Below are 26,942 nucleotides of genomic sequence, written 5' to 3' on the forward strand. Positions count from 1 at the left end.
ATCTTCACTATTCTGCATTAAATCTCACTTTAGCAAAGAAAGAGGTGAATTATGCTGCCACAAAAATCTTTGGTCATTTCCCAGATAGTATTAAAAGTCTGACAGATAGCCAACCAACATTTAAAAGGAAATTAAAAGAATTTCTGAATGACGACTCCTTCTACTCAACAGATGAATTTTTAGATATGAAGTAGTAACTGTAAGAAAAAAAAAATTAAAAAATTTAATTAATTACTTTGTGTAAAGAAAACATATATTAAAGTGACACGTTCCCCATCATTACGAAATGTCGTGTTCATGATCTATGGAACAAGTATTAATTTATAAATTCAGTCTTGAGTAGTATTCAAAGAACTGTGACTGACGACCGTACAACAGGGACTTAAATGCATTGAGCATAGAAAGTAGTGCATTGAGAATGGTTAGCTACTAGCCGAAATTTGGATTGGCGTAATAAAATATAAAAAAGGACGACTGATTGCTGCACTCTATAATTTATAAGTCACATAACAGTCGCTGAGTGTACCCATTTTCCGAATGGAAGGTAACCTGACAAGCATTAATGTATGTATTATGTATGTATGTATGTACAGCTATGTGCGGCCTGCCGTCACGCGGGAGATCAGACAGGTTTGCGCGACCTTGATGCGATGATGACAGACGCCTTGCCCAACGACTCACCGTGCTTTTGTTCACTGCCAGATCTCCGTGGACTTTCCGCAAGCGCATATCGATAACTGCGATGCTCTGGTTTTCTGCCAAAAGAAATTCAATGACAGCTCTGCTTGGAACACACCTTCGTCAGACGTGTCCGACAACAAATTCCACAGTTTTTCAACCGAAATTGGCCGAGAAAGGAAACGTGTTGCATTACGTACTGAACACCCCTCGAAGTAAATCTTCAGAGCAGTTCGTCACGAAACTCGACACGCGCGCCGCACATTCGAGAAGCGCACGGATTCCACCCTCGACTGCGAGTGGGGCTTTGCGCGATTCCACATGTTCTGAGTAAGACGCGTAAGAAACTTTCCATTGTCAGTATGCTAACCTTACTAGCACTGTGTTGCTACCAGAAAGCATTGGTCAAAATTATGTTATGTCAACATGTAATACAGGTGGTGGACAAAATTACGGAACTCCCACACATAACACAATACCACGACTATAGTTGAATTCTTTTATCTTGGCGGCTCGCGCATGCCCGTCCAGACGCGGGAGATTGCTGCGTTGCCAGTTGCACACGACGCACGCGCCAAGAGAAGCAGCGCCATAGTATAGTATAGTTCGCAAGCTTACGTTTAGGGGGGGAGCGCGCAGTTTATGAAGTAAAGCCACCACGGCCGCATTAACCCTTTCGCTGCTACAGAGACGTGCTCCCCGCATTTCGCGCTGTGCGCGATTTTGTCACTGCACTGCTCTCCTGTGCTGACACTGGTGTTTCCGACTGCTTTGACACACTTATCATTCGATTCCACAAAAACTATTTGGCCCAAAAATTAGATTTTTACACATCTTCTTGACTGATACCTTCCCCCCACTTCCTTTGACTGATTGAAGTGCTTTAAAATAAAGCCAAACGCGCCCGGTGTAAATAAAACTTTTATTACAGTCGCGAAAGACGCAATATTTCTCAATATTACATACGACACCTGTGTGGTACTTAAATTAAATGAGATATTGTTATACAGTAAATTTTATATGAAATTTAGGTACCTTGTCCACATTTCATTCTCAACATTGTGGCAACTAAAATCGACCATACGGAAAGTATACGCTATGGACTTTTACCTCTGCAAACTCTTCAAAATTTCGTGCAATGGTTTACTACATTTAATGCTGCACAATAACTGGGTTGAACATCGAAAAAAAATTAAGTCATTTATGGGGGGAAGGTATCAGTCAAGAAGATGTGTAAAAATCTAATTTTTGGGCCAAATAGTTTTTGTGAAATCGAATGATAAGTGTGTCAAAGCAGTGGGAACACCATGTGTCTGCACAGGCGAGCAGTGCAGTGATGACAAAATCGCGCACAGCGCGGAATGCGGGGAGCACGTGACTGCAGCAGCGAAAGGGTTAATAAAGAGACAAAGCACTAGAAATTTCAAAAAATTGCATTCAAACGAATAAAATTCGTGAAGTAAGACACTTCGATATTGTTTTTAAATAAAGAAAATATTTAGCATCACACAAGGTTTGAACTCATTACCTAGCGCCTACTAACTCAACGCCTTAACCGTTACGCTAGCGCAGCTAATCATGCAAGGTCTCTCCGTAAGGACTCTAAGAGGTCATGCAAAATTCTGACAAACACTGTTTGTATGCCTATGAATAACTCGCACTTCGTCGAAGTACAATAGGAAATAAACAATTACCGCTGTTCTTTATTGCGAAAAAGCGGTTCGTGAAATTGATACAAACACCTTTCCTTGCTATCGCCTGAATTAAGTGTCTTATTGCTTGTTTGGTTTAATTAATTAATAGAAAATGAAGCAATTGGTATAAAGAATGGTTTTACAAACTGTCTATAAAAGAAAGTCTGCTATGAAGACATTGCTTTTGTTCTATTACTTTATGACTGAACGTTTCTAAAACTGAAGACAATCGTCCGTGCTCTGCTCTGCAGTCGAGATCTGGCAACGTCGTTCTCTGTTCATTGGCTGACTGTATTTTTTGACGTCAGATGCGCAGAACGAACCTAAACTCGGCCGCCAACATAAATGACGCGCACTTTAATATGGTATAGGACAACCGTTGGCATTCAAAATAGGCTTCCAATCGTCTCGGAAAGGATAAATGCAGGTCCCGTGCAGTGGCGGCTCGTGAGTATACATTCTGGGTGTCACAGACTTTTAGATTCGGATAGATATGAGAATGTGAATTTAATAGCATCTGCATATTTATACAACTACAGCCACTGCCAAAAATAATACACTGCCGTTTGTGAAAAGCGCAACACCCAGAAGGAATTACCCGAATAGCGCCACACTTGGTGGAAGTGGCGACGGTTGTGCAAGCAAGACGTGATACGTTTTGCAGCGCGATGGGGTACACGTAGGCCGAGCAGAGCCCTCTCGTGTCCGTCCGACTTGGTCCGTGTTGCGCCTAGTGTAGTTGGTGCAGAGCTGTCACACGAGATGGAAATAATACAGTGAGTGCTAGTATGCCTCGTCGACGTCAGAGGGAGCCATGTCGGCATGTCAGCGAGTTCGAACGGGGCAGAATGATCGGTCTCCTGGAAACGGGGTTATCATACCGTGACATTTCGGATCGCACAGGGCATGCTGCTACGACAGTGATGCGTGTGTGGAAGCAGTGGATAGAGGTCGCACGAAGCGACGAGCGAGAACTGGGCCAAGGAACATGACCAGCGCACGGGATGACCATCATCTTGTCCGCGTGGCCACTACGGACCGTAATGCGTCATCCACAGTGTTGGCTCGTCGCTGGAGCACTGCAACAGGTTTGAACTTGTCTGTATCGACGTCTGCTGCAGGTTGGACTGGATGCACGCATGCCATTACGTCGGCTTCCATTGTACAGAAACCACAAGCTCCTCCGACTGCAATGGGCACGTGAACACCGTCACTGCGGTGCTGAGTGGCAACATGTAATCTTTTCGGAGGAGTCCCGCTTCAACGTGACCGACAGTAATGGCCGCATACGTGTCCGGCGGTACTGCGGTGAGCGCAACCAGGATCGTATTAAACGCTGAACTCAATGATTTTTGCAGACCTTCAAGATAATGTGAGACGCCACATAATAAGTAACAACAGGGGTTTTAGATTAATCACTGTCGGGAATTTGCAACCGAAAGACGAGGCTACCATGCAGTCATCCAAACTGCATTTCCTTGTTGACACACCCTGCCACTTCGGGATCCGCTAAAATTTCATTAACACGCTGACAGTAGCCTCGTGTGTATGCATGTATTCGTTAGCGGTACTAAAATGATGACTGGCGCACGACATCGGTTGATACAAGTAGCGGGCCGTATCCGTTCTATCACGGAGGCAGTGTCAAGCTGTAACACCAAACAGGAAATCAGGAAGTGTAAATTAGGTCGTCAGATTTAATGGTTATTGCCCTTTGTCGGAGTGTGCAGACCCCTTACCTTTAAACTACATGTTGTACCTGCATTCATAAAGTGGCCAAAATAATGAAGCGTTATCTCACCGTAAAAGCAGTATTAAATGTTTTCTTTCGATAAAAGCACATACACTAAAACACTTTATTTTGCACTACAGAGCCAAAGAAACTAGTACACCTGCCTAATATCGTGTAGGACCCCCGCGAGCACGCAATAGTGCCACAACACGACGTGGCATGGACTCGACTAATATCTGAAGTAGTGCTGGAGGGAACTGACACCATGAATCCCACAGGGCTGTCTATAAATCCGTAAGAGTACGAAGAGGTGGAGACCTCTTCTGAATAGCACGTTGCAACGCATCCCAGATACGCTCAATAATGTTCATGTCGGAGGATCCTGGTGGCCAGCAGAACTGTTTAAACTCAGAAAAGTACTCCTGGAGCCACTCTAAAGCAATTCTGGACGTGTGGGGTGTCGCATTGTCCTGCTGGAATTGCCCAAAGCCGTCGAATAAGCGATGATGGTAATAGAAGAAAGATTAAAAAAAAGACTGAAATTCAAGACGAAAAGATAAGGGAGAATTATAGGACTTGCTGAATTGAATGAACAGTCGATGGTTAAAGCATATGACTGAAAGTAAACCAAGGACAAGCAAAAGTAATGAGGAATAGTAGAAATGAAATTAGTGATAAACTTAACAGGAGAATTGTGGGTTACGCAGTAGATAAAATTAAGGAATTCTGTTACCTCAGAAGGAAATAACGCATGACGAATGAAGCAAGGGGAATACAAGAAACATGATAGCACAGGCAAAGAGTACACTCTTTGCCAAAAGAAGTATTGTAGTATCAAACAAAGGCCTTAATTTGAGTCAGAGGCATGGCATTGTCTGAAACTGAATCATAAACTGTGGAAAACCAGAAAAGTAGAGAATCGAAGCGTTTGAGATGTGGTGCTGCAGAATAATGCAGAAAAGAAAAAAATATAAGTAAAGAAATGAGGAATTTGTCCTCCGCAGAAACGAGGAGGGGACGAATATGTGAACAGTAATCTGAAGTAGACAGGATGAGAGGCGAGAGGACGAGTGTTAATTTCCATGGTTTAGTATCCCCACCAGCGGACATCGAGATGGATGCAGAGGAGCTGGCGTGTTTGTCGCAAGCAGAATGGTGTAGACCGCTGCCACGGAGGGTGCAGCGGAAGCGTGGCATGGGCGGAGCCACTGACCCAGCAGCTGTTTACCTGCCGGCGGTAGGGGAAGTTTTAACGCTGATTACCACGGCCGCGAACCACACCTTTACTTTGCGCGACGCTCGGTGTAGTTGTTCAGTCGCTATCGTTGGTCGCGCGTTGTGTCTTTCTCAGCACTCGGTCTCCACGCAGTGTTCGGACTCTCTGCTCCTCCATAAATTGACTTGCACGTAGAGTTTAGTTCCCTCTTCCGGCGTTCAGCTCTCGGCTTGTTGCCGATCCACCGTTGGCTCGTACAGTTCACATTCATGCCAACAGTGAGGGTTCGTGGCATTGTCAAGCCTTGTACTGATAGAAAACATGGTAATGGGCGGAGTCGTAGAGGCCAAAGAATGTAGACAGAAATTGGAATATTTATATATAAAACTCACTGAGGGCGTTGGGTGTGTGTGCTGTTCTGTGTTGAAGAGACTGACGTGAGAATGATCCCCATGAACACTCTCAATTGACCAATGGTCCCTCCCCCCTCCACGCCAGCATCAGCATACCCTTCACAAAAAAAAAAAAAAAAAAAAAAAAAAAAAAAAAAAAAAAAAAAAAAAAAAATTAAAAAAAAATTGCACGAGATCAGGTAGTAAAGCTGACAATAGTAACTTTTACCCTGTCAAGACGATGCCGCAAAATTACAGACTCTTTACTTTTAAAAAATCTATATTCCACATGAAAACAAATCAGCAGGACAATCTACACTCATGTTAATAAATTAAGGATAATTGAGAATGTTGTGCCATACAACGTGGCACTACACAAAACTGGCGCTAATAGCATAGACACATAGGGAACACACACGAAACAGATCTGTAAGTCCACAGTATTGGTGATAAGTTGAGAAAGCCGTCCCGAAACACATGTGCTACAAAACGCCACTGTTTCCTGCTCATGTACCCCGACATCAATATGGGATATGATCACCATGCACACGTACACAGGCCGCACAACGGGTTGGGATACCCTGGATCAGGTGGTCGAGCAGCTGCTGGGGTATAGCCTCCCATTCTTGCACCAGTGCCTGTCGGAGCTCCTGAAGTGTCCTAGGGGTTTAAAGACGTGCAGCGATACGTCGACCGAGAGCATCCCAGACGTGCTCGATGTAGTTTATGTCTGGAGAACAGGCAGGCCACTCCTTTCGCCTGATATCTTCTGTTTCAGTTCCTCTGTCAAAGACATGCAGGGGTGTATGTGCACCAGTGATAGGGTTGGTATCTGGTTCCTGGTTCACGCCGGATGGAAACCCGGCGAGAATCACCGTTCAGACTATACCTGGACTCGTCTGTGAACATAACCTGGGACAACTGTTCCAATGACCATGTACTATGTTCTTGACACCAGGATTTACGGGCTCTCCTGTGACCAGGGGTCAGTGGAATGCACCCTGCAGGTTTCTGGACGAATAAAATGTCTGTTCAGTCGTCTGTAGACTGTGTGTCAGGAGACAACTGTTCCAGTGGCTGCGGTAAGGTCCCGAGCAATGCTACCTGCAGTACTCCGTGGCCGTCTGCGGGCACTGATGGTGAGATATCGGTCTCCCTGTGGTGTTGTTCACTGTGGACGTCCGGTAGTGTAGCGCCTGGACACGTTTTCTGACTGCTGGAATCGTTGCCATTTTGTGGCACACTGAGCGCCCGTGCTACGACCTGCTGTGTTTGACCAGCCTCCAGTCGCCCTAGTATTCTACCCCTCATAACGTCATCAATGTGTGTTCTTTGAGCCTTTTTCAACACACAGTCACCATTAGCACGTCTGAAAACGCCTGCACACTTACTCGCTGCACCGTACTCTGACATTCACCAACACACCTCTGCGTATGTGGACTGCTGCCAGCGCCACCGTGCGACGACCGCAGGTCAAATGCACCGCATGGTCATACCCGGAGATGATTTAAAGCCGCAAACTGCCCACCAGAGCGTTGTTTCACCATGTATCAGCATTATCCTTAATTTATAAGCATGAGTGTATATTTACGAAGGAGGTTGTTTTAGTAGATTTAATAGATCACACCTACTTATTAGTGTGAATCAAATATGGAGAAATTGTGAGGAATGTGAAACAAATGGGAGAAGTTATCGTTTGCGTCGCTTGACCACTTCTTCCCTTGAGTGACGTTTCTCCTCAAATATACCAGCACATCCACCAACAATCTGAGCTAGAATTGACAATCTTTTACAAGTTGCTTCCAGATATCTGTGTTGATATTGGTCCTTATGATCACCACACAGTGTGGAAATGGAGCACAATGCACTCTACAGCAACTGACGAGAAAGCCTGGTATCAGTCATACAGAGAACACGTAGATATGCTCTCTCTCTCTCTCTAGAATCTGGATATTAATGACGAGATGACAAACTTGTCCTACTTGTTCTTTATGAATCTAAGTTTCTGCTGGTGGAGGCGCTCAAGCTTTTTGATGTCTGAACAGTAGCAGGTCCAAATTTCACAGCCGCGTAGTAATGCTGGAATTTCGACAGCTTTGTGCGGTGTGGCCAGGGTGTTGGACCGTTCCTTCCAATCCACCGATCCGGACATTACTCCCCTCTCCAGACATGACGCCCCTTGACTTTTTTTTTCTGGGGCTATATCAAGGACAGAGTCTTCGTCAACCAGTTGCTGACGTCGACGAACTGAAGGCTATGATACAAGCTGCTGTGGGTACTGTGACAGAACACATGTTAAGAAACACTTGGCGGGAACTGGAATACCGCCTCGACATTCTCCGAGCTACCAAGGGAGCACACGTTGAGGTTTACTAACGTAAGTGGTCTTAAAAGGAACTCGTAAGACTAACCTATGTAACAGCATCAAATGTAATTTATTATGTCAAACGGTTATTCTGTTATAAATTTTTATAGTCAGGGCAAGACTTTGTGCTCGCCCTGTATATTCTTACCACTTGACTCTTACTCTATAGGCAATGTATAGTATGACAACTGCCAGGACTACAGAAGGAGAACAAACACGTTAGTAACAGGACGGAAAGTTCATAATTTTGTGAAAAAAACAACGGTCACGAGGGAGATTTGAACACAAATCTGCCACTTTGTAGTCTAACACGGTGACCACGGAACCATGACGACGTGATTCTTGCAGTTCGCTCGATGTTGCACATCTTGAGCTTCGATCGTTCACTGTTTCTATTTGCTTCATTTCTCACTGTGCAGTACACTTTTTTCCAATTTTCATGCTTGATATGTGTTCAGTTTTTGACAGGCTATCCTTTGGGCCATTTTACCACTAAATCTGAGGGAGGTGCGATGGCGAGTAGTAGTGTATTTGTTCAACTTTGGAACGCGATACAGCAGCTGTTCTGCGTGGTTGCGAGTCGACAAGTCATCAGCAGGTTTCAGAGCTATACGATTTAAAGATGGCCGCGAAGACACCAGTGATGACACTCGCACTGGCAGACCATTGTCAGCAAAAACTGATGCAAACATTGAAAAAATCGGTAAACTTGTTCGACAAGATCGCCGTTTAACAATCAGAGCAGTGTCTGAGTTAACAGGAGTTGACAAGGAAAGTGTCGAACAAGTTTACCGATTTTTTCAATGTTTGCATCAGTTTTTGCTGACAATGGTCTGCCAGTGCGAGTGTCATCACTGGTGTCTTCGCGGCCATCTTTAAATCGTTTAAACCACTCAAACACTTGTGTTCGCCATAAACAATCATCGCCGTACACTTGTTGTAACATTACAAACGTTTCACTTGCAGATTTTCCTAGTTTGAAACAAAATTTGATGTTAACACGCTGTTCTTTCTGTACACTCAACATTTTCCGACGCACAGACAAAACGTCAACTACTTAAAACAGACGCCACGGGCAGACTGAGTGCAGAAGGCAGATGAAACTCGAGCAGTAGGCGGAGCAAGAGTCACGTGACAGGCCACGCGACTTTCAGCCTTATTGCATTCGTTTTATTGTTTCACCAGTACTAGTCCGGTTTTTTTCTAGCCACACCTCGTACTTCGTACGCGCCGACTGGCGACTCTCTGCGCGCGCAACCTGTTATCCTTCTCAAACGATTTTACAGAAGCTATTCACTGAAAATATATGATTTTGGCTTTACTTGTAGCGTTATATGTCAGCTTCGTGGCGAAGTGCCCATCACCTCGCTAATGACCATTCTTATTGTGATGTACACATTTTAGCAAGGCACTACGCAAAACTCAAAAAGTTTGCAATGAAAATTAGGGGTCGCTATGTTTTTGCGTTTGGTGCGTATTACACCATATGTTGCTGCGTATGAAATTTAGCTAACACGCTGAATTTTTGTTTAGACTTGGGAGGAGGTCTGTATCTGCCTCCGATCTCGAGAAAATGGATCCCATGTAGCGCGCTCACTTCCGATCTCACGCCCGCGAGAACGAAATACTCGCAACATCTCTCATATTTCCTAGACCGCTCGGGACATCGAAAGTTTAGCGAATGATAGATAGCACACAAGGAGGAGAGTGTTTTGCCAATTCTTAAACACACGAAACTTTCTTATCTATGGCGATATATCAGTACTTATACTTCCCTTTTTATTTATTTCACTTCAGTGACTAATTTTTTAAGAGTTATCGACAGCTAGAGAAACAAGAGGTTTCTAATATGAAAATAAATATAAAATTTCTTATTTTATGTTACTGCAAACCGACACTATGAGGTTTTTCGTAAGCTTTGGAGCTCTGTGATTGCCAATTACTTGTTTAATGAGGCATTCCGTTTCGGAATTCTGTCTCAGTACCAAAAATGGTTCAAATGGCTCTGAGCACTATGGGACTCAACTGCTGTGGTCATTAGTCCCCTAGAACTTAGAACTACTTAAACCTAACCTAACCTAAGGACATCACACACATCCATGCCCGAGGCAGGATTCGAACCTGCGACCGTAGCAGTCGCACGGTTCCGGACTGCGCGCCTAGAACCGCGAGACCACCGCGGCCGGCTTGTCTCAGTACCTGCTGTGAGATGAGTTTGACAAATTACACTGTGACAAAGGAAGTACAATTAAAACAGTCACCAAGAGAAATGTGGCCGTTACTCACAAACGGTGATCCTTCTTCGAATGAGAAACGATTAACAACTCACACAAAATAGATTGCCAATTCTGTTGGAATTTTGGTGGAATCCCCCTAACCCATCGTATTTTTAACACTGAGCCATTGGAATGGAAACTTACCAAAGGATTTTATTCCTTCTCTTGATCTGAGCAGTATTAAAATAATGACGAGCGTTCCTTCAGGCGGAATGATAGGCACATGCCAGATGCTGGTTACTCACCTACGGCTTGACAAACTGACAATGTGTGATCGCGAATAAAATATTTGTTATTTAGAAAAAAAACAACTGATCTGTCGCACAACATAGTGCTCAGTGTATTGTCAGCAGCGGAGGATAATGCGCGCGACAGGAATGCGCAAGCTAGCCATGTGTGCCTTGTGAGTTGGAATTCGAAAGATATTGTCATGAAAGTACATCTGCCTTTCTCATCTGTACATTTCAACAAATTAAATATATCTAATCATAACACTCTTTTAGGATATTCCTACTTTCGTAATAAGACAGTTCATTTTCTTCATTTGTGTATCCTGTTGTATAATTAGTTTATTAATGCTGATAATGTGCATGCAAGAATCGAAATGCTTTTTCTCATCACGGCGAACCAATCAAAACATTGTTATTTGTGACTGCTTTTCGACTGTTTCTAGCTTGCAGTGGAAATGTGATGTTCACATGCATGTAATACAGTGTGTCTTATTACAGTATTACATTCATATCAGAGTAATCACAGTGAGACTTCTATACATCTTGGACGCTTTTTACCAGGAGCACAAAGGGATCACACCTGTGGAGATTATCCCTTTCCGAATTTTTGTAACAGATCGTACAGATACGCCAGCATACTAGGCAGCGAGAAGATAACCTTGTTTTACTTTCCTGCCTTGATTCTTAATCACATGATTTTATAATATTCCTTGCTTCCTTATTCACTACCCTCTGTCCCTTCTTGCGATCAGAAAACATCGCGAAGGCATATGATAAAATTTCAGCGGCCAATGGCTCATCAATTACTGAAGTATGCATTTTTCTTGACAGAATAAAAAACATAACAAAACTATACAGTTATAAATAACAGAAAAGTATAATGTATTAACGAAGAAAGCTGGAGCGTTTAAATAGCGAAAAACGAAACACTACCCAAAGGCAATAAAATTTAGTACACAGTAAGGCAAAATTTATCGTATGGGCAATATTACCAAAAATGGTTCAAATGGCTCTGAGCACTATGGGACTTAACATCTGTGGTCATCAGTCCCCTAGAACTTAGAACTACTTAAACCTAACTAACCGAATGACATCACACACATCCATGCCCGAGGCAGGATTCGAACCTGCGACCGTAGCAGTCGCGCGGTTCCGGACTGCGCGCCTAGAACCGCTAGACCACCGCGGCCGGCTGCAATATTACCACTGCTCATATGCGCCGTTCCGATGTGAGCATATGGCCGGGCTACTTTTCCGCTCCCCACCTCAAATTTCCCACGGTGCTAGCGAGGCAAGCGCGACGCGCGGCGCGAGAAACTGTGCCTCAACCACAACGCCGCGCGACCTGGCGCAGGCGCGTGTCGCGTTCCAGTCGCGTCGCGTCGCAATTTGTGCGTTCCCATTTGAACCTGTGATGTTAGAAAAACGCGCGCTGCGCTGCGTCGCGCCACACGCGTCTCAATTTGCGCCTAGCCTAAGGCATGAAATATTGCGAACGTTATTCAAATGTCTGTGAGTCGTGTAACTGAGGCGGAACTTGGGGACCAGCCCAGTATTCACCTAGCGGGATGTGGAAAACCGCCTGAAAACCAGAAGTCTTGGAATTCCCGGGACCGATATATTGCCAGTATCAATGTTGATAACAGGTAAAAAATATTGAGATTCTCGATTCACGGGATGGATGATCTGTCTATGTACATAATTTGGTTTCTGTCGAACCCTCAGAGGAGGGGCCCTACTCGCACCTGGACAATTTTTTGTTTTTATCGAACTTTTACCCATTCCTGACTGCAAGTATTATAATTTCATAAGCACATATGTTTGTCTGCCTCATGATATTTGGTTCATTTGTATGTGTTTCTCTGCTAATATGTTATTTTTCTCCCTCTCTCTCTTCGTCAATATAAGGCGTGTGATACCTGCTACAGTTCCTGTTCATTTCTTCTACTAGTGCAGTTTCAGTAGTTGGTTGCACGTTAGGAACGAAACCCAATCTGTAAAGCGGTCAAGAATACCGGGAGATTCAAAAAGAAAGAAAAGATTTCAATTGTTTATTACAAACTATAAATGATAGTAACACACTGCGGATGTCACTGGACGGAGAAAGATTCAAAGTTTTGACAGAGCCGCTGTGTTATTTGTTTGCAGCAATATGGCGACTACACCGCAAGAGAAATCATTTTGTGTGCTGCAGCTTGCGCGGAGTCAGTCCATTGTTCAAGTGCAACGCGCATTACGCCGTCTATTCAGCAAGAAGCCCCCTCTGCACAGGCAGACTTACGGCTGGCGCACAAAATTCGTGGAAGTTGGTTGCATATGCAAAGGGAAGGGCACTGATCGGGCATGTCTAGTGAAGATGTCGAGCGTATCCGAGGTGCTTTCACACTGAGCTCTCCGAAGTGCACAAGACGGGCAGGCCTCAAACAAAGGTGTGGTGTGATCTGAAACGCCTGCATTTGAAGTGTTAAAAGTTGCAGTTACTGCAGCAAATGTGTCCTGGAGACCGTATCAGAAGGTATGAATTTTGCTTTTCAGTTCTCCAGTATGTGACAGAGGACATATTTTCCGAACGACTCACACTCTGGGGGACGAATCGACGTTTCACCTATAGGGTAAAGTAAACAGCGCTAATGTAAGGCTTTGGGGTTACAAAATTCTAGCATCGTCGTCGAACATGAAAGAGACTCGCTGAAACTATGTTTTTTTGTGCCGGTCCGGTCCACAAAGTTTGTGGGCGTTTCTTGTTTGAAAAGGAAACCGACAGGATAGTCACACCTGGACATGCTGCAGAATTGTTTGTTTCCTCAATTTCACGAAGATTCCAATGATTTGATTTGTATGCATGACGTCATCCCGCCTCGCTTTCAACTAGAGGTGAGACCATCACACAACGTTGGACAAGAAAAGGTGGACAACAGGATATTATTCATGCTTTTGGTCACCCAGGTCACCAGAGGTCACACCTTGCGACTTTTTTCTGTGGGGATACATGAGGGACAGAGTCTTTATCCCACCTATGACAGCCACTCTTCGAGAGAAATCGAATTGTTGGCGCTGTTGATTCAATAAGCAGGGACCTGTTGACTCCTGTGTGGAATGAAATGGACTACCGTTACACTGTTTCTCGAGCAAAGCTTGATGCTCATGTTGAACGTGTGGTGTAGTGTCTGCGTGAACATCAAACTTTCAACCTTCCTATATCCAGTGACATTCGCAATGTTTTTCTATCTTTCATAGATTGCCTGTAATAAATAACTGAAACATGTTGTTTATTTTTTAATCATCCTGTACAAGTGTGTACTGGAAACTAACAGCGGAGACTAAAAACGGTGTCAGCACATTGTCAGACAGCTGTCCGGTATCCTTGAAGACGTACGTAGGACTTGCTGCCACGGCGCAGAAAATGACGAAACGTCTCGAAAATCGTCTTTATTCGTTTCCTGCAATTGGAGAGCAGTAGCTGCAAGTCCGACGTAGGCCTTGACATGTTACCACACGGCCGTACGTAAGAGAAACGACCTTCAGTTAGCTAGCAGCTGCAACAAGTAGCAAGTTCCCGTGGCTGTCTGAAAATAGTATTTTCATATTTCTTGTGCTTTCGTTATTTCCCTACAGAGTGAAAGATTCATTCTACAAAAAATACTCAACGCTGCGGTCCTGCGTCTAAGCTGTTTCTTCGATGTATCCATAGTTCCAGACCGAGCGAGGTGGCGCAGTGGTTAGTACACTGGACTCGCACTGGGGAGGACGACGGTTCAAACCCATGTCAGGCCATCCTGATTTAGTTTTTCCGTGATTTCCCTAAATCGCCTCAGGCAAGCGTCGTGAAGAATTCTTTGAAAGGGCACGGCCGATTTCCTTCCCCATCCTCCCCTAATCCGAAGGGACTGATCGCCTCGCTGTTTGGTACCCTCCCCCAAATCAACCAACCATTAAGTCCATAAGTGCTAGTCCCCGATGTATGTAGGAGAGCTGTTGTGAAGTTTGCACACCAAGAGGAATACTTTTGTCATGGATGGTTCTCCCAATGATCTCAGTAATTCTGAGGGAATGTCGCCCTGTCCAGGTGCCTTGTTTCCATTTAGGTGTTTCAGTGCTCAGTCAGATTGTTCCCGCAGTATCATATCTCCCGTCACTAACGATACGGTCCTCGTTATAATATCGAGAAACGGCTTCGGGGAGGATCAGTTTGAGTTCCAGGGAAATGTGGGAACATAAAATGTAAATGTCGTGTGACTAGGGCCTCCCGTCGGGTAGACCGTTCGCCGCGTGCAAGTCTTTCGATCTGACGCCACGTCGACAACTTGCGCGTCGGTGGGGATGAAATGATGATGATCAGGACAACACAATACCAAGTCCCTGAGCGGAGAAAATCTTCGACCCAGCCGGGAATCGAACCCAGGCCTTTAGGACTGACATTCTGTCGCGCAGACCACTCAGCTACCTTTTTTTTTTGTAACGTAATAAAGTTTTATTTACAAGTTAACAATACACTTGTGCAGATGAAAATATCTCTAAGTTTCTTGTGTACATTTTCCACATAGTTCGAGAGTCTTTTTCTTTTGCTTTCGCTGTGGTTGCTTTCTGATACACGAATCTGGCATTCAAATAAACTATTTCGTTACATTTTGTTCGCTTGCAAATTGATTGATAAAGGTACTGTGGTTATTTTTTTTAGTTCTAATCCTTTAGGTGTCTATGGCGAAGGGGCATTGAGTTTTTCCTTCAGTTTTTGTTTTGTTTTGACACTTTGAGTCTGTTAATGCTGTCATTGCAATATTGCTATAATTAGGGAGAGAACTGATCTGGTGCCATTAGGTGGCATTTCTTAAGCGTTGTTTGTAATTTTAGCTTACTGGCTATGACATACATCTAAGGAACAATGAACATGACAAAATACGTATAAATATATATATGCATATAAAAGAGGAAGGTGCCATATATGATTTAGGGAGAGCTAGTCATCGGATGGTGGTTGAGAGAAAACGTGTGTGTGTGTGTAGGGGAGAGAGAGAGAGAGAGATAGAGAGTAGCACACTGACATACGATAAAAAAAAGAAATCTTTGCAACTCTTTATATTTGTATAGGGCCACAAACACATTTCTAAAAAAAAGTTTATTTGTATTTGTGATTATTGATATGGGTTTCAGTGAGTTGTTTGTTTGGTAAATTACTTACATAAACACCTTCGTTGTGGCGTGTGATGTTGCTCTGATTTGTCGGTACTCTAACTTGACGTGCACTATAAATTGAGCACAATCAGAACTTTTCTTGTATCATTAACAGTTTTTCCCAGTGGGGTGACGGTATTATTTTGTGGCGCACTATTTCACTCGGGGGAATACTGTATATGCGCAGGACACGTTTTACACACATACACACTTTGAACATGCACTTGTGGGAGTGTTGGAGGGTGGGAGGGTATCTCCGGCAGCAACAACACGAGAGCGTGAGTGGTTTGAAGAGCTACCGGGGGCGGACATGTGGGAACATGAGAGGCTACGACTTAGCTTAAAGAAGATAGGCTGAAGAAAGGAAAACCTACGTTTATAGGATTTGTAGATGCTTCCAACAGTGCTGGCAGGGATACACTGTTTGAAACACAAGATAGCAGAGATAAAATACACAGGGCGATAGTTCATTTACAACTTGTACAGAGGCCATGAGAAGGAAGTAGTAATTGAGGAGGAGGTGAGACAAGATTCTGCGGTATTACCGATGATATTTAACGTGTAGACTGAGCAGTGTGTCAATGAAGTCCGAGGAACATGGAAAGTGAATTAAAGTTTAGGGAAAAGAAACAAAAACTTCGAAGTTTTGTGATGACATTGTAATTCTGTTAGCATCTGGAAAGCACCTGCCAGGCAATTGAGCGGTACAGATAGCGTCCTGAAAAGAATTATAAGATGAAAATCAACAATAGTAGAACAAGGACAATGGAATGTAGTGGAATTACATGAGGCTCTTATGAGGGAATTAGATTAGTAAATGAGAAAGTGAAAGTAGTAGATGAGTTTCGCTCTCTGGACAGCTAAACTGATAGCGGCCGAAGTAGAGAGGATATAAAATTTAGAATGGCGGCAGCAACATAAGCAATTCTAAAAAATAGAAGTTTGTGAACATAGAATGTAAATTTAAGTGTTGGGAAGTCTTTTCTGAAAGTATTTGGCTGTGGTGTAGCCTTGTACGGAAGTGAAACGTGGACTATAAGCAGTTCAGACAAGATGAAAACAAAAGCTTTTGAAATGTGGTGCTACAGAAAATTACTAAAGATTAAATGGGTATATCGAATAGCTCATGAGGAGGTACTGAATGTAACTGGTGAAAAAAATTGTATCACAGCGTCATTAAAAGAAAGGATTGCTTGATAGGACACCTTCTGAGGCGTCAAGGTGTCATCAGGTTGGTAGTTGAGGGAAGTGTGTGTGTGTGGGGGGGGGGGGGGCGGGGGTAAAGAACAATAGAGTGAGATCAAGACTCGAATACAGTAAGCAGGATAAAATGGACGTAGTTTGAAGTAGTTACGCGGAGACGGAGAGAGTCGCACAATATAGAGTAGCATGGAGAGCGGAAGCAAACCAGTCTTCCGACGGAACATCACGACAAAAACATCAACGACGTTACTAGTTCTGCCGTTCCAAAATGAGAATTCTAACATGAGCTGACCTAAGACAGACTACTGCACGATCAGCCAAAAATTTGGACTTACCAGGAAAGTAATTGGATTTGGAACTATCTGAAAGTCTTTAAGACCCCTTAAAAAGCGCAGAACATCTATGATTGTATGTTCACAATCTGGTCTACCTACACAAGTTTTGTGCAGGAGTGATGCTGTACTGATGTTTACGATATCAAAATTCCTCCTTAGTCCGTGCCATAGCGAGTGCTATGGAAGTTTCTGGAGGAGTTTCTCGCTATTAGACCAAGTCTCACTAATATTTTCTCCGATAATATTACTAAGTTTGTGAAAAAATGCTATTTCAATCTCACTGATTGAGCTTAAGCAGTGCATAAGATACTGGACTCACATTCGGGATGACGATGGGCCAAATCCACATCCGGTCTTCCAGAGATAGCTTTTTCATCGTTTCCTTGCACAGCTTAAGGCAAATGGCAGAGCGCTATCTACGAAGAGGACAAGGCCGATTTCCTTCCCCATCCTCCCTCAAAACGAGCTTGTGATCTGTCTCTGATGACATCGTTATCGATGGGATACTAAACCCCACTCTTGCTTTTTAATTATTTCAACAGCTAATTCGTCGTACATATCCCTGTCGCAGCGTGTGTGTCCGAGTTCATTCGAATAAAATGCGTGAAAGTATGCAGTGTCCATTTCTTCGACTGGTAGCGAGGTAGCAGCCCCATTATCGATGCAGTCGATGCAGTTGTTTGGTAATGGCAATGGAGATACTGGACAGACGTTATTGGTCGCTTTTTCTTTCTGAAGTGTCGCAAGCGGTAGCGCCCTAGCCAGACAGCAGAGGTGGAGACCTCATGCAACACGAACCGCCCGCGGCCAAGAGTTACCGGCTGCTGCGCCTAACGGGTTCTTTTATAATAAGATGCTATCTGCTCCAGCCCCCGGCGGCCGGTTTTCGGAAACGGCTCGCAAGCCCGCCGGCTACTGCAACGCGGAATCATTGAACTTGAAGGCTGAAGCCTTTCTTTTTCCTTGTCACAGTTCCCACATATCCTTCGAGAAAGCGCGGGCGGAAAAGTACCGTGCCCGGATTTTCTGACCTTATTTCAGGACTGTTATTTTTGATATGTACAATTGACTGGTAAATGTATTCACATGCAGCAGTTAAAATCCCCAGTGTTCTGAACAGATCTTTGCAATGAGCTCGACTAGTATTTTTTGTTATTATTCTCATGGCTCTTTTGTGGAGTTTGAAAACTGTGTTCATATTTTGTGCCTTTGTTCCCCAAAAAAGAATGCCATAGCTAAGAATGGAGTGTACATAAGAATAATATGTAACTAAAAGACACTGCATGTTACGCCCTGATGATGGTATTCTGACATTCTGTTTGCAGGTACCTTTGTGTGTTCACACCACTTCAACTGAGAATCAATGTTCATTCCTAGAAATTCTGCATTTTTTACACAGTTTATAGAGGTGCCACCTACATTTAATTTAACATTGTAATTTTTCCTCTTCAAACTGAAATTCATGGCATTAGTTTTCTTCATGTTCAATGTCACTTTATTGCTTATTGATAAACTTCCTTGAGAGTTTCATGTGCTTCGTCGGCAAGGAGTTCCCTTGTTTTCTCAGTGACTATTGCATTGCTGTCATCAGCGAAGAGAATTTTTTCACCATGAGTAGCACTACTGGGAAAGTCATTGATGTATATCAGGAATAGTATTGGTCCTAATATGCTACCTTGCGGACCCCCTATATTAATGTATTTTGGTTCCGGTAAGTGTTTTACTAGATGTTTAGATCTATTTGAAGTATGTGTTATCTCTGCTCTTTGTACCCTATTGTTAAGTATAATCGAAACCAGTCATTAGCTACCCCTCTTATTCCTAATGCTTCTAATTTATTTAATAGTATCTTGTGGTCGACTGTATCAAACGCTTTAGAAAGATCCAAAAATATGCCTGTGACACACTTATCTTTATCAAGAGCATCAAGTACAGCTTTTGTGAATTCTACCATGGCTGACTACGTATTTTTGCCACTTCGGAAACCAAACTGTGATTCGCTTAAAAGATTGTATTTATTCAGGTAATTCATTAATCTGTCTTTCATAATTGCTTCTATTATTTTTGAGAATGCTGACAGGAGGGAAATGTGCCGGTAATTTTCTATGTCTTCTGCATTACCTTTCTTAAGCTTGCCTATTTTAACTGCTCTGGAAATGTCCCTGATGTGAAGGATTATATCTTCTGCCCCCCCCCCCCCTCTCTTTGGTCTAACCCTGCGCATGAGTGTAGTGATCACGTAGTAAGCCCCTTGACTACCCACTTTCACTAGACTCTTGGCTGTGGTGATTTGCTTGCTGCAAGCCCAGCCCGGTCAGGCTTTAATCTAGTCTATTCAACGCAATGGAACCTCGGCCGTCCACTTTTCTTTCCATTGGCCTCTTGCGTTCTGACAGTTCGGCCGAAATATTTCGTTGACAAGAGACGACAGTCTTGTACTGATGCTAGCTGCCTCAGGCTCGATTCTTTAGTTCGACGTGCTGTCTGTGGTATTCGAAGTGATCTTCTACAGCACCACTTTTCCAGATCATCAATACTGTGATGATCCACTTTCTTCATCGTCCAGTTTTCTGCTGCAGTAGTCACCATAGGGCAGGTTAGAGTTCGGATGCCAGTGAGCTTAGTCTTGGCAGTGATGGAAGTGTCCGTTTTGCTGTAGAATTTCTCGCGATTGAAATACTCGTACGGATTTCAAGCTCGCCATCTCCAATATCAGTGATAACAGATCCTAAATAGTCGAAGCGACTGACTACCTCGTAGCCAGCCAGCAATTCTTGCGATGTCAAGTCTGTTGTCATTAGGACGCGTTACAAGGATCACTTTGGTCTTTATATTGTTGATTGCAAGACCATAATCCTCAGCTTCGGCCAGTCTTTGCATGATGATTTCCAGTTGATATTCGTCTGTTGCAATTACCAGTTTGTATCTAAAGGGACCAAATTGCACTTTGTTTGATAATTTTTGAAATCATGTTACTAACAGCAGTGATCTACATCTTATTCTATGGTTCAAATGGCTCTAAGCACAAGATCGCCGTTTAACAATCAGAGCAGTGTCTGAGTTAACAGGAGTTGACAAGGAAAGTATCGAACAAGTTTACCGATTTTTTCAATGTTTGCATCAGTTTTTGCTGACAATGGTCTGCCAGTGCGAGTGTCATCACTGGTGTCTTCGCGGCCATCTTTAAATCGTTTAAACCACTCAAACACTTGTGTTCGCCATAAACAATCATCGCCGTACACTTGTTGTAACATTACAAACGTTTCACTTGCAGATTTTCCTAGTTTGAAACAAAATTTGATGTTAACACGCTGTTCTTTCTGTACACTCAACATTTTCCGACGCACAGACAAAACGTCAACTACTTAAAACAGACGCCACGGGCAGACTGAGTGCAGGAGGCAGATGAAACTCGAGCAGTAGGCGGAGCGAGAGTCACGTGACAGGCCACGCGACTTTCAGCCTTATTGCATTCGTTTTATTGTTTCACCAGTACTAGTCCTTTTTTTTCTAGCCACACCTCGTATACCACAGCTCTGCTCATCATCGATGTGGGTCGCCAATGGTATCACCCTCTGTTTACTAAGATTGAAGCAGGTTACCAGTAATGGAGTAAAACATCTTTTGCGATCACCACTGCTTATTTCCGTTAACACATTGTTTACAATGTGACGTCAAGTGAGCAGATCAGTGCGCCACCCGTGACTTCACAAGCCGCACCCTCCTTATATATGACATCATCCACGTTCCAAGAAGCCACAACTCTTTTGGAATGGCGGTGGCCATTAAAATAAAACAATCAGTCGCTGTGTAGAATTTTAGTGTACATCAAAATGAAACAGCCTATCACAATGTAACGCCAGATCACTCATCTAGACTACACCCGAAATTATCCGAACGTATGGAGACGGCCCTGCCGGCCGCTGTGACCGAGCGGTTCTAGGCGCTACAGCCTGGAACCGCGCGACCGCTACGGTAGCAGGTTCGAATCCTGCCTCGGACATGGGTGTGTGTGATGTCCTTAGGTTAGTTAGGTTTAAGTAGTTCTAAGTTTTAGGGGACTGATGATCTCAGATGTTAAGTCCCATAGTGCTCAGAGCCATTTGAACCATTTTTGAGACGGACCTAGGACGCTGTTCCAACCGCGCGGGATTAGCCGAGCGGTCTCAGGCGCTGCAGTCATGGACTGTGCGGCTGGTCACGGCGGAGGTTCGAGTCCTCCCTCGGGCATGGGTATGTGTGTTTGTCCTTAGGATAATTTAGGTTAAGTAGTGTGTAAGCTTAGGGACTGATGACCTCAGCAGTTAAGTCCCATAAGATTTCACACACATTTGAACATTTGAACCCTCTTCCATGGGCACGAACAGTTAATTAGGAACAAGATCAAATATGGCTGCATGCTGTATGACTCCGCTCCCACGTCCGGATTGAACATCCTAGGCTGTACACAACCAGCAGCTCTCTGTATTTATGGCGTCTATGTTAAAATGACACCTAGGGTATATCGGTCATGGTAAGAGGAACTGGTAGTTCTCTCACTCGTTAGGTCGATACATGATGAGGGTCGGATCCTCTATCAATCATCCATAACACTAGAAATTACGTCGATTACTAAATCTGATACAGATTAAGTCATACTGGTCAAATAAACCCAAACCCCTACGACCAAAATCATATAATTTGTTAAGATCTTGGAACATGTGACAGCACAGTGTTAACGTCAGTTTCGCAGGGGTCATGTGATTCAAGCTAATGACATCGCTTAAAAAATTAATGGTCATACAACTGAAGCGTCCGTATCACCGACTGAACTGAAAACCTCTACACTGCCAAAACTGTATCGTAACTCGCATGGCCGGCCGCTGTGGCCGAGCGGTTCTAGGCGCTTCAGTTCGGAATCGCGCTGCTGCTACGGTCGCAGGTTCGAATCCTGCCTCGGGCATGGATGTGCGTGATGTCCTTAGGTTAGTCAGTTCTTAGTCTAGGGGGCTAATGACCTCTGATGTTAGTCGCATAGTACTTAGAGTTATTTAAACTCGCATGACTGGTGCAAATTGTACACAGATGTTTCCAAAATGTACGTCTCTGCACGAGTCACATTTTTTTAAGATCAAACAGGATGTGGACAATTTCCTGTTGCCAACAGATGCGTCGCTATTAACCACACAGTTGTGCCGATTTATCAAGCTATTGTTTGCACAAGTCCTTACATGTACTGTTTCTATGAGTGCCTTGCAGTCTCTTACGAGGGAAGCCGAAGGAAAAACTGTTAATCCCTTGCCAGGCGGTATAATGACAAATCTTCATCGAGCAAATAAACTACGGCAACTGCATCTACAATGAATACCACGACATATTAGAATTGGGGCCAACGAACGTGTAGACCAACTGATGAAAAACGTGCTACATATATTTTCCACCGACATACTCCTACCATACTGTGATTTTCGTAGCAGACTTGCGAACCAAGCAAAAACGGAATGGATAAAGTTAGAGGACTTGTACCGTAACATCGAAGATACATTGTAACGGGCGATTCAGCAACCCATGCCACCCTTCGGTTTCTTAACTCAGCGCTCACAAAGAGATAATTTGCCTCTGTTAGCAGACTAAGAGCATTTTACGTGAATATTGATAAAACGGGACAGTTGCTAAAATTAATTACCTCTCCAATTGCGAATCCTGCCACACTAGGGACTGATGACTCTGTAGTTTGGTCCCTTTATCCCTCAAACCAACCAACCAACTAACCTGCCACACTGACGAGGACATTGTGCATACACTGCATAATGCGATAAATATGTACAGTCATCGAACGACAGTTCCACTGTAAAGTATTTTAAACATTAGAGACTATTTTCCTTTTAGAGTTGCTTTTATAGGCCCGTCGCGAAACGTATTTGCCACTTCATTCGTCTAGGTAAAAAAGGAACTTTAAAACTGAGCGCCTTTTCTTATTGTCCTTACGTTAATATTTATAACTGGATTTTACAAAATTTCGTCATTTTTATTGTAATGGTGCAGTCATACTAATGTACCTTGTTGACGTCCGCCCCTGGTAGCTGAGTGGTCAGCGTGACGGAATGTCCTACTTAACGGCCCGCGTTCGATTCCAGGCTGGGTCGGAGATTTTCTCCGCTCAGGGACTGAGTGTTGTGTTGTCCTTATCATCATCATTTCATCCCCATCGACACGCAAGTCGTCGAAGTGGCGTCAACTCGAAAGACTTGCACTGGGCGAACGGTCTACCCGACGGGAGGTCCTAGCCACACGGCATTTACCTTGTTGACTATCTATATCATTCAATAATGTTTCCATATAGTAATGAAGTCGAACCAATATTCTCTTTGCTTCTTTATGTGAATAACTGAATCTGTTGAAATGGTTTCTATCTAAAAACAAACAAAATAAAATAAAAAAGTTGTTCTATTTAAAAGTACAAAGTTGATTTAGTTTCCTCCACTTTCCAACGGGTTCTATCGACTGTGAGGTTCGACATTCGAGTAGTTTCGAGGAAAGGGGCTGGCTCATCCCTGGTGCAATAGAGACTTGCCACCAGCAAAGTGCATCGCAATATCTACACTAACAACTGCGATAATAGGGTTGCGTGTGTGCTAGCAGACATGAGTGGCGGCAGCTGTAGCAGTCTGGACGACCTTGAGGCCAAGCCAGTGACTCAGGAAGACCGCTGGCTGTGGGGAAGCGGAGTGGGGGCCTCCACTTTCACCGCCGGCCGGTTGTCTTCAGGATGAAGAGCCGGTGGCTCGGGCACTCTCAGTCCAGACTCAGAGCTGCGACCGTCCACCTCGACATCTACAGACTCGAGACCTCGACGACCACCATGGCAGCTTACGGATGCGCGTGAGTTGAGGATGGATTACTAGCTGATCTCGGCAGCACATGCGTCTTTCCCCACAGCACAATACCTGTGTCCAGGAGAATTCCGAGTGTCTTGACATTTCAGTCCCAAAGTACGGCTTATGTCACGAGTTACTGAGGGGACCGCGAGGCATTTGGACAGCACTAGGAAAATGGGCATTTTACTAGTTCACTCAACGACAGACATTCAGATGGTAACTTATGCGTAAGCGCCAGGATTAGGCCGAACATGTCTTTTTGTCCTTTGTTTGTTATCAAGTGGATCGGTGTCCACTAGTCTGCTGGGAAAGATCTTTCAGTTGAGCTCTTCAGCTCTCTGCGCACGTATACTTCAGTCATTGCGCATAATATAGGGTGGCCAGAAACACTCTGAAAAGCTTGTAAGGGTGTTCCGTGGCAGGTTGTGTTGAGAAATAATTATTTAAAAAACAATTCGATTTGCTGCATCATTTCCGAGTTAATTAGTATTGTAGTTAGCCAATCACGCGATTGCTTGAGCAAATTCATGCGGCCCGCAAGATACAGTTAGTGTCAGTTCTTCTCAGAGTACTGTAGATGATAGTGCACGAGACTGCTCAACATTTGGCTCGGGTTCGATCCTCACTTCTGTCCCATGTCCAATTTGTGTATGGCTCTCTATTTCGATTTTGGGAAACCAAACGAAGAACACGTGCCATGCCCAATTTTTGTACCGCTCTTTTGTTTGGTTTTAGGAACTCAAACGAAGAACACGTTTGGTGACACCATCTCTGGCGGGCCGCCTGAATTTGCACAAGCAACGCCTTATGGATAACTTCAATGCTAATTAACTCGGAAATGGCGAAAAGTATCGACTTTTTTTTCTTAACAATTATCCTACCAATCGTGCAACACCCTTACAAACTTTTAGACTGTTTCCCATCACCCTATATATGTGATATGGTCATTCGCATCTGTCTATTACAAAAACAACTGTTATTCATACGTTCCCAAACATGTTTTAGAATGTTTATGCTGTCACTTGTATTCAGTTCTGTAAAATGCACACATGTTTTGAGAACTAATTATTCTACCGAATTAAGCCTAAAAGAAGTTTATGTTTGTTGTGATTATCACCTTGTATTCTGCATTGTTAGGTTCTGTTGAACCCTGTTTACATTATTCATGCGTAGCTTGTCATTAGCAACTAAATGATGTTATTGTGAGCCTGTGGGCCCGCATCTCGTGGTCGTGCGGTAGCGTTCTCGCTTCCCACGCCCAGGTTCCCGGGTTCGATTCCCGGCGGGGTCAGGGATTTTCTCTGCCTCGTGATGGCTGGGTGTTGTGTGCTGTCCTTAGGTTAGTTAGCTTTAAGTAGTTCTAAGTTCTAGGGGACTTATGACCACAGCAGTTGAGTCCCATAGTGCTCAGAGCCATTTGAACCATTTTTTGTGAGCCTGTTCGCGAATTTTGTGGAACTCCACTCGTATGTTATCTCAAGTTATCGCAAAAATACAGTAGCGAAGAAAGAGACATTAAGTTTATAGATATAGTAATTTGATTACTCTCAAGCCAAACTCACAATAACATCATTTAGATGATAAGCTACTGTTATATAAGACTGTAAAGTTGGTCACACAGGACTCAACAATGTAGAAAATAAGATAAGAATCACGACAGAAATAACTGCTTTTAGGCGTACTTCGTTAGACTAATTATTACTTAAACGTGTTTGCATTTCACAGAATTGAATGCAAATACCCACTGATGATGGCACAAAGGTGTGAAAAATGTTTGGACATTTATGAACAACAGTTGTCCGCAGACCTGAATTCCAAAAATTTAGTCTGCAAACACAGCTACTGCTAGAACTTCAGTATCAAACGATGATTAATAGTATGGTGTTTCTACACATACATTATTAACTGCTATGGTGTATAGAGGATGCAGGGTTCATAAACATGTAAACCAGTTTCTTATATTCTCCCGTGTAGATTGGGTAAAAGTATTTGTAACCAACTAATATGGCAAGAACTTACAGTTCTAATCGCTGTTATATTAACAGTGCAACGGTAAGTTAAACAAAACTGGAAAACCAACAACAAGTGTGTAATCTAAAGGTTCATATAAGGTAAAGAATTGTATATTCGCGATGGATTTACATTTACAACTTTTTTTCGCTCTCTAACATGGAAGCATTTCATCCTGTTATATACATCATATTAACAGGACCAACTACAAATACAAATGTAACAACTATTATGTGACAATTACAAGTCGAATTTTAAATGATTAAGTACCACAAACATTGGTGGATAATTTCATAATATGGGTAGGTAATTTCGTGATAGGTGTAAGGTAATTTTGTGTTTGTTTTGCCGGGGGGGAAGCCGCGCGGTCTTGGGAGACTTGTCACGGTTCGCGCGGCTCCCCCCGTCGGAGGTTCGAGTCCTCGGGCATGAGCGTGTGTGGTGTAATTAGCGTAAGTTACTTTACGTTGGATTACGTAGTGTGTAAGCTTAGGGACCGATGACCTCAGCAGTTTGGTCCCATAGGACTTACCACAAATCTCCAAACCTCTGTGATAGTTGTAAGATTATGAGGAGAGTGCACCTAAGTCAACAATATCTGCAAACAACGATGTCCCATAAGACTGCAGCCCAAAGTGATCCATTGCTCTCCAGCAGGTGTGACCGCAAGGAGTTAACAAAACAATTTCACGAAATTACCTTTACCACGAAGATACCTCGCATTACCCTACTATATGATCGGCGGTAAAACTTTAGACAGACACGCTAGTCAACACTTCTCC

The 26,942-nt window shown here is 43.6% G+C and overlaps 2 protein-coding genes across 2 annotated transcripts in view; one reads left to right on the forward strand and one right to left on the reverse strand.

The window, feature by feature from the left end:
- Window positions 1–26,942, reverse strand: part of LOC126204276 (uncharacterized) — a 681,498-nt gene that overhangs the window by 157,306 nt on the left and 497,250 nt on the right. The window lies entirely within an intron of this gene.
- The window catches only part of LOC126202875 (superoxide dismutase [Cu-Zn]-like), a 151,901-nt gene continuing 148,994 nt past the window's right edge, over window positions 24,036–26,942 (forward strand). Inside the window, exon 1 of the mRNA XM_049936915.1 lies at window positions 24,036–24,154. Coding sequence (XP_049792872.1) covers window positions 24,042–24,154 — 113 coding nt within the window. The 5' untranslated portion in view covers window positions 24,036–24,041. The remainder of the gene's footprint in view (window positions 24,155–26,942) is intronic.

Source organism: Schistocerca nitens, chromosome 9 (assembly GCF_023898315.1).
Source record: "Schistocerca nitens isolate TAMUIC-IGC-003100 chromosome 9, iqSchNite1.1, whole genome shotgun sequence".
NCBI classification, from domain to species: domain Eukaryota; kingdom Metazoa; phylum Arthropoda; class Insecta; order Orthoptera; family Acrididae; genus Schistocerca; species Schistocerca nitens.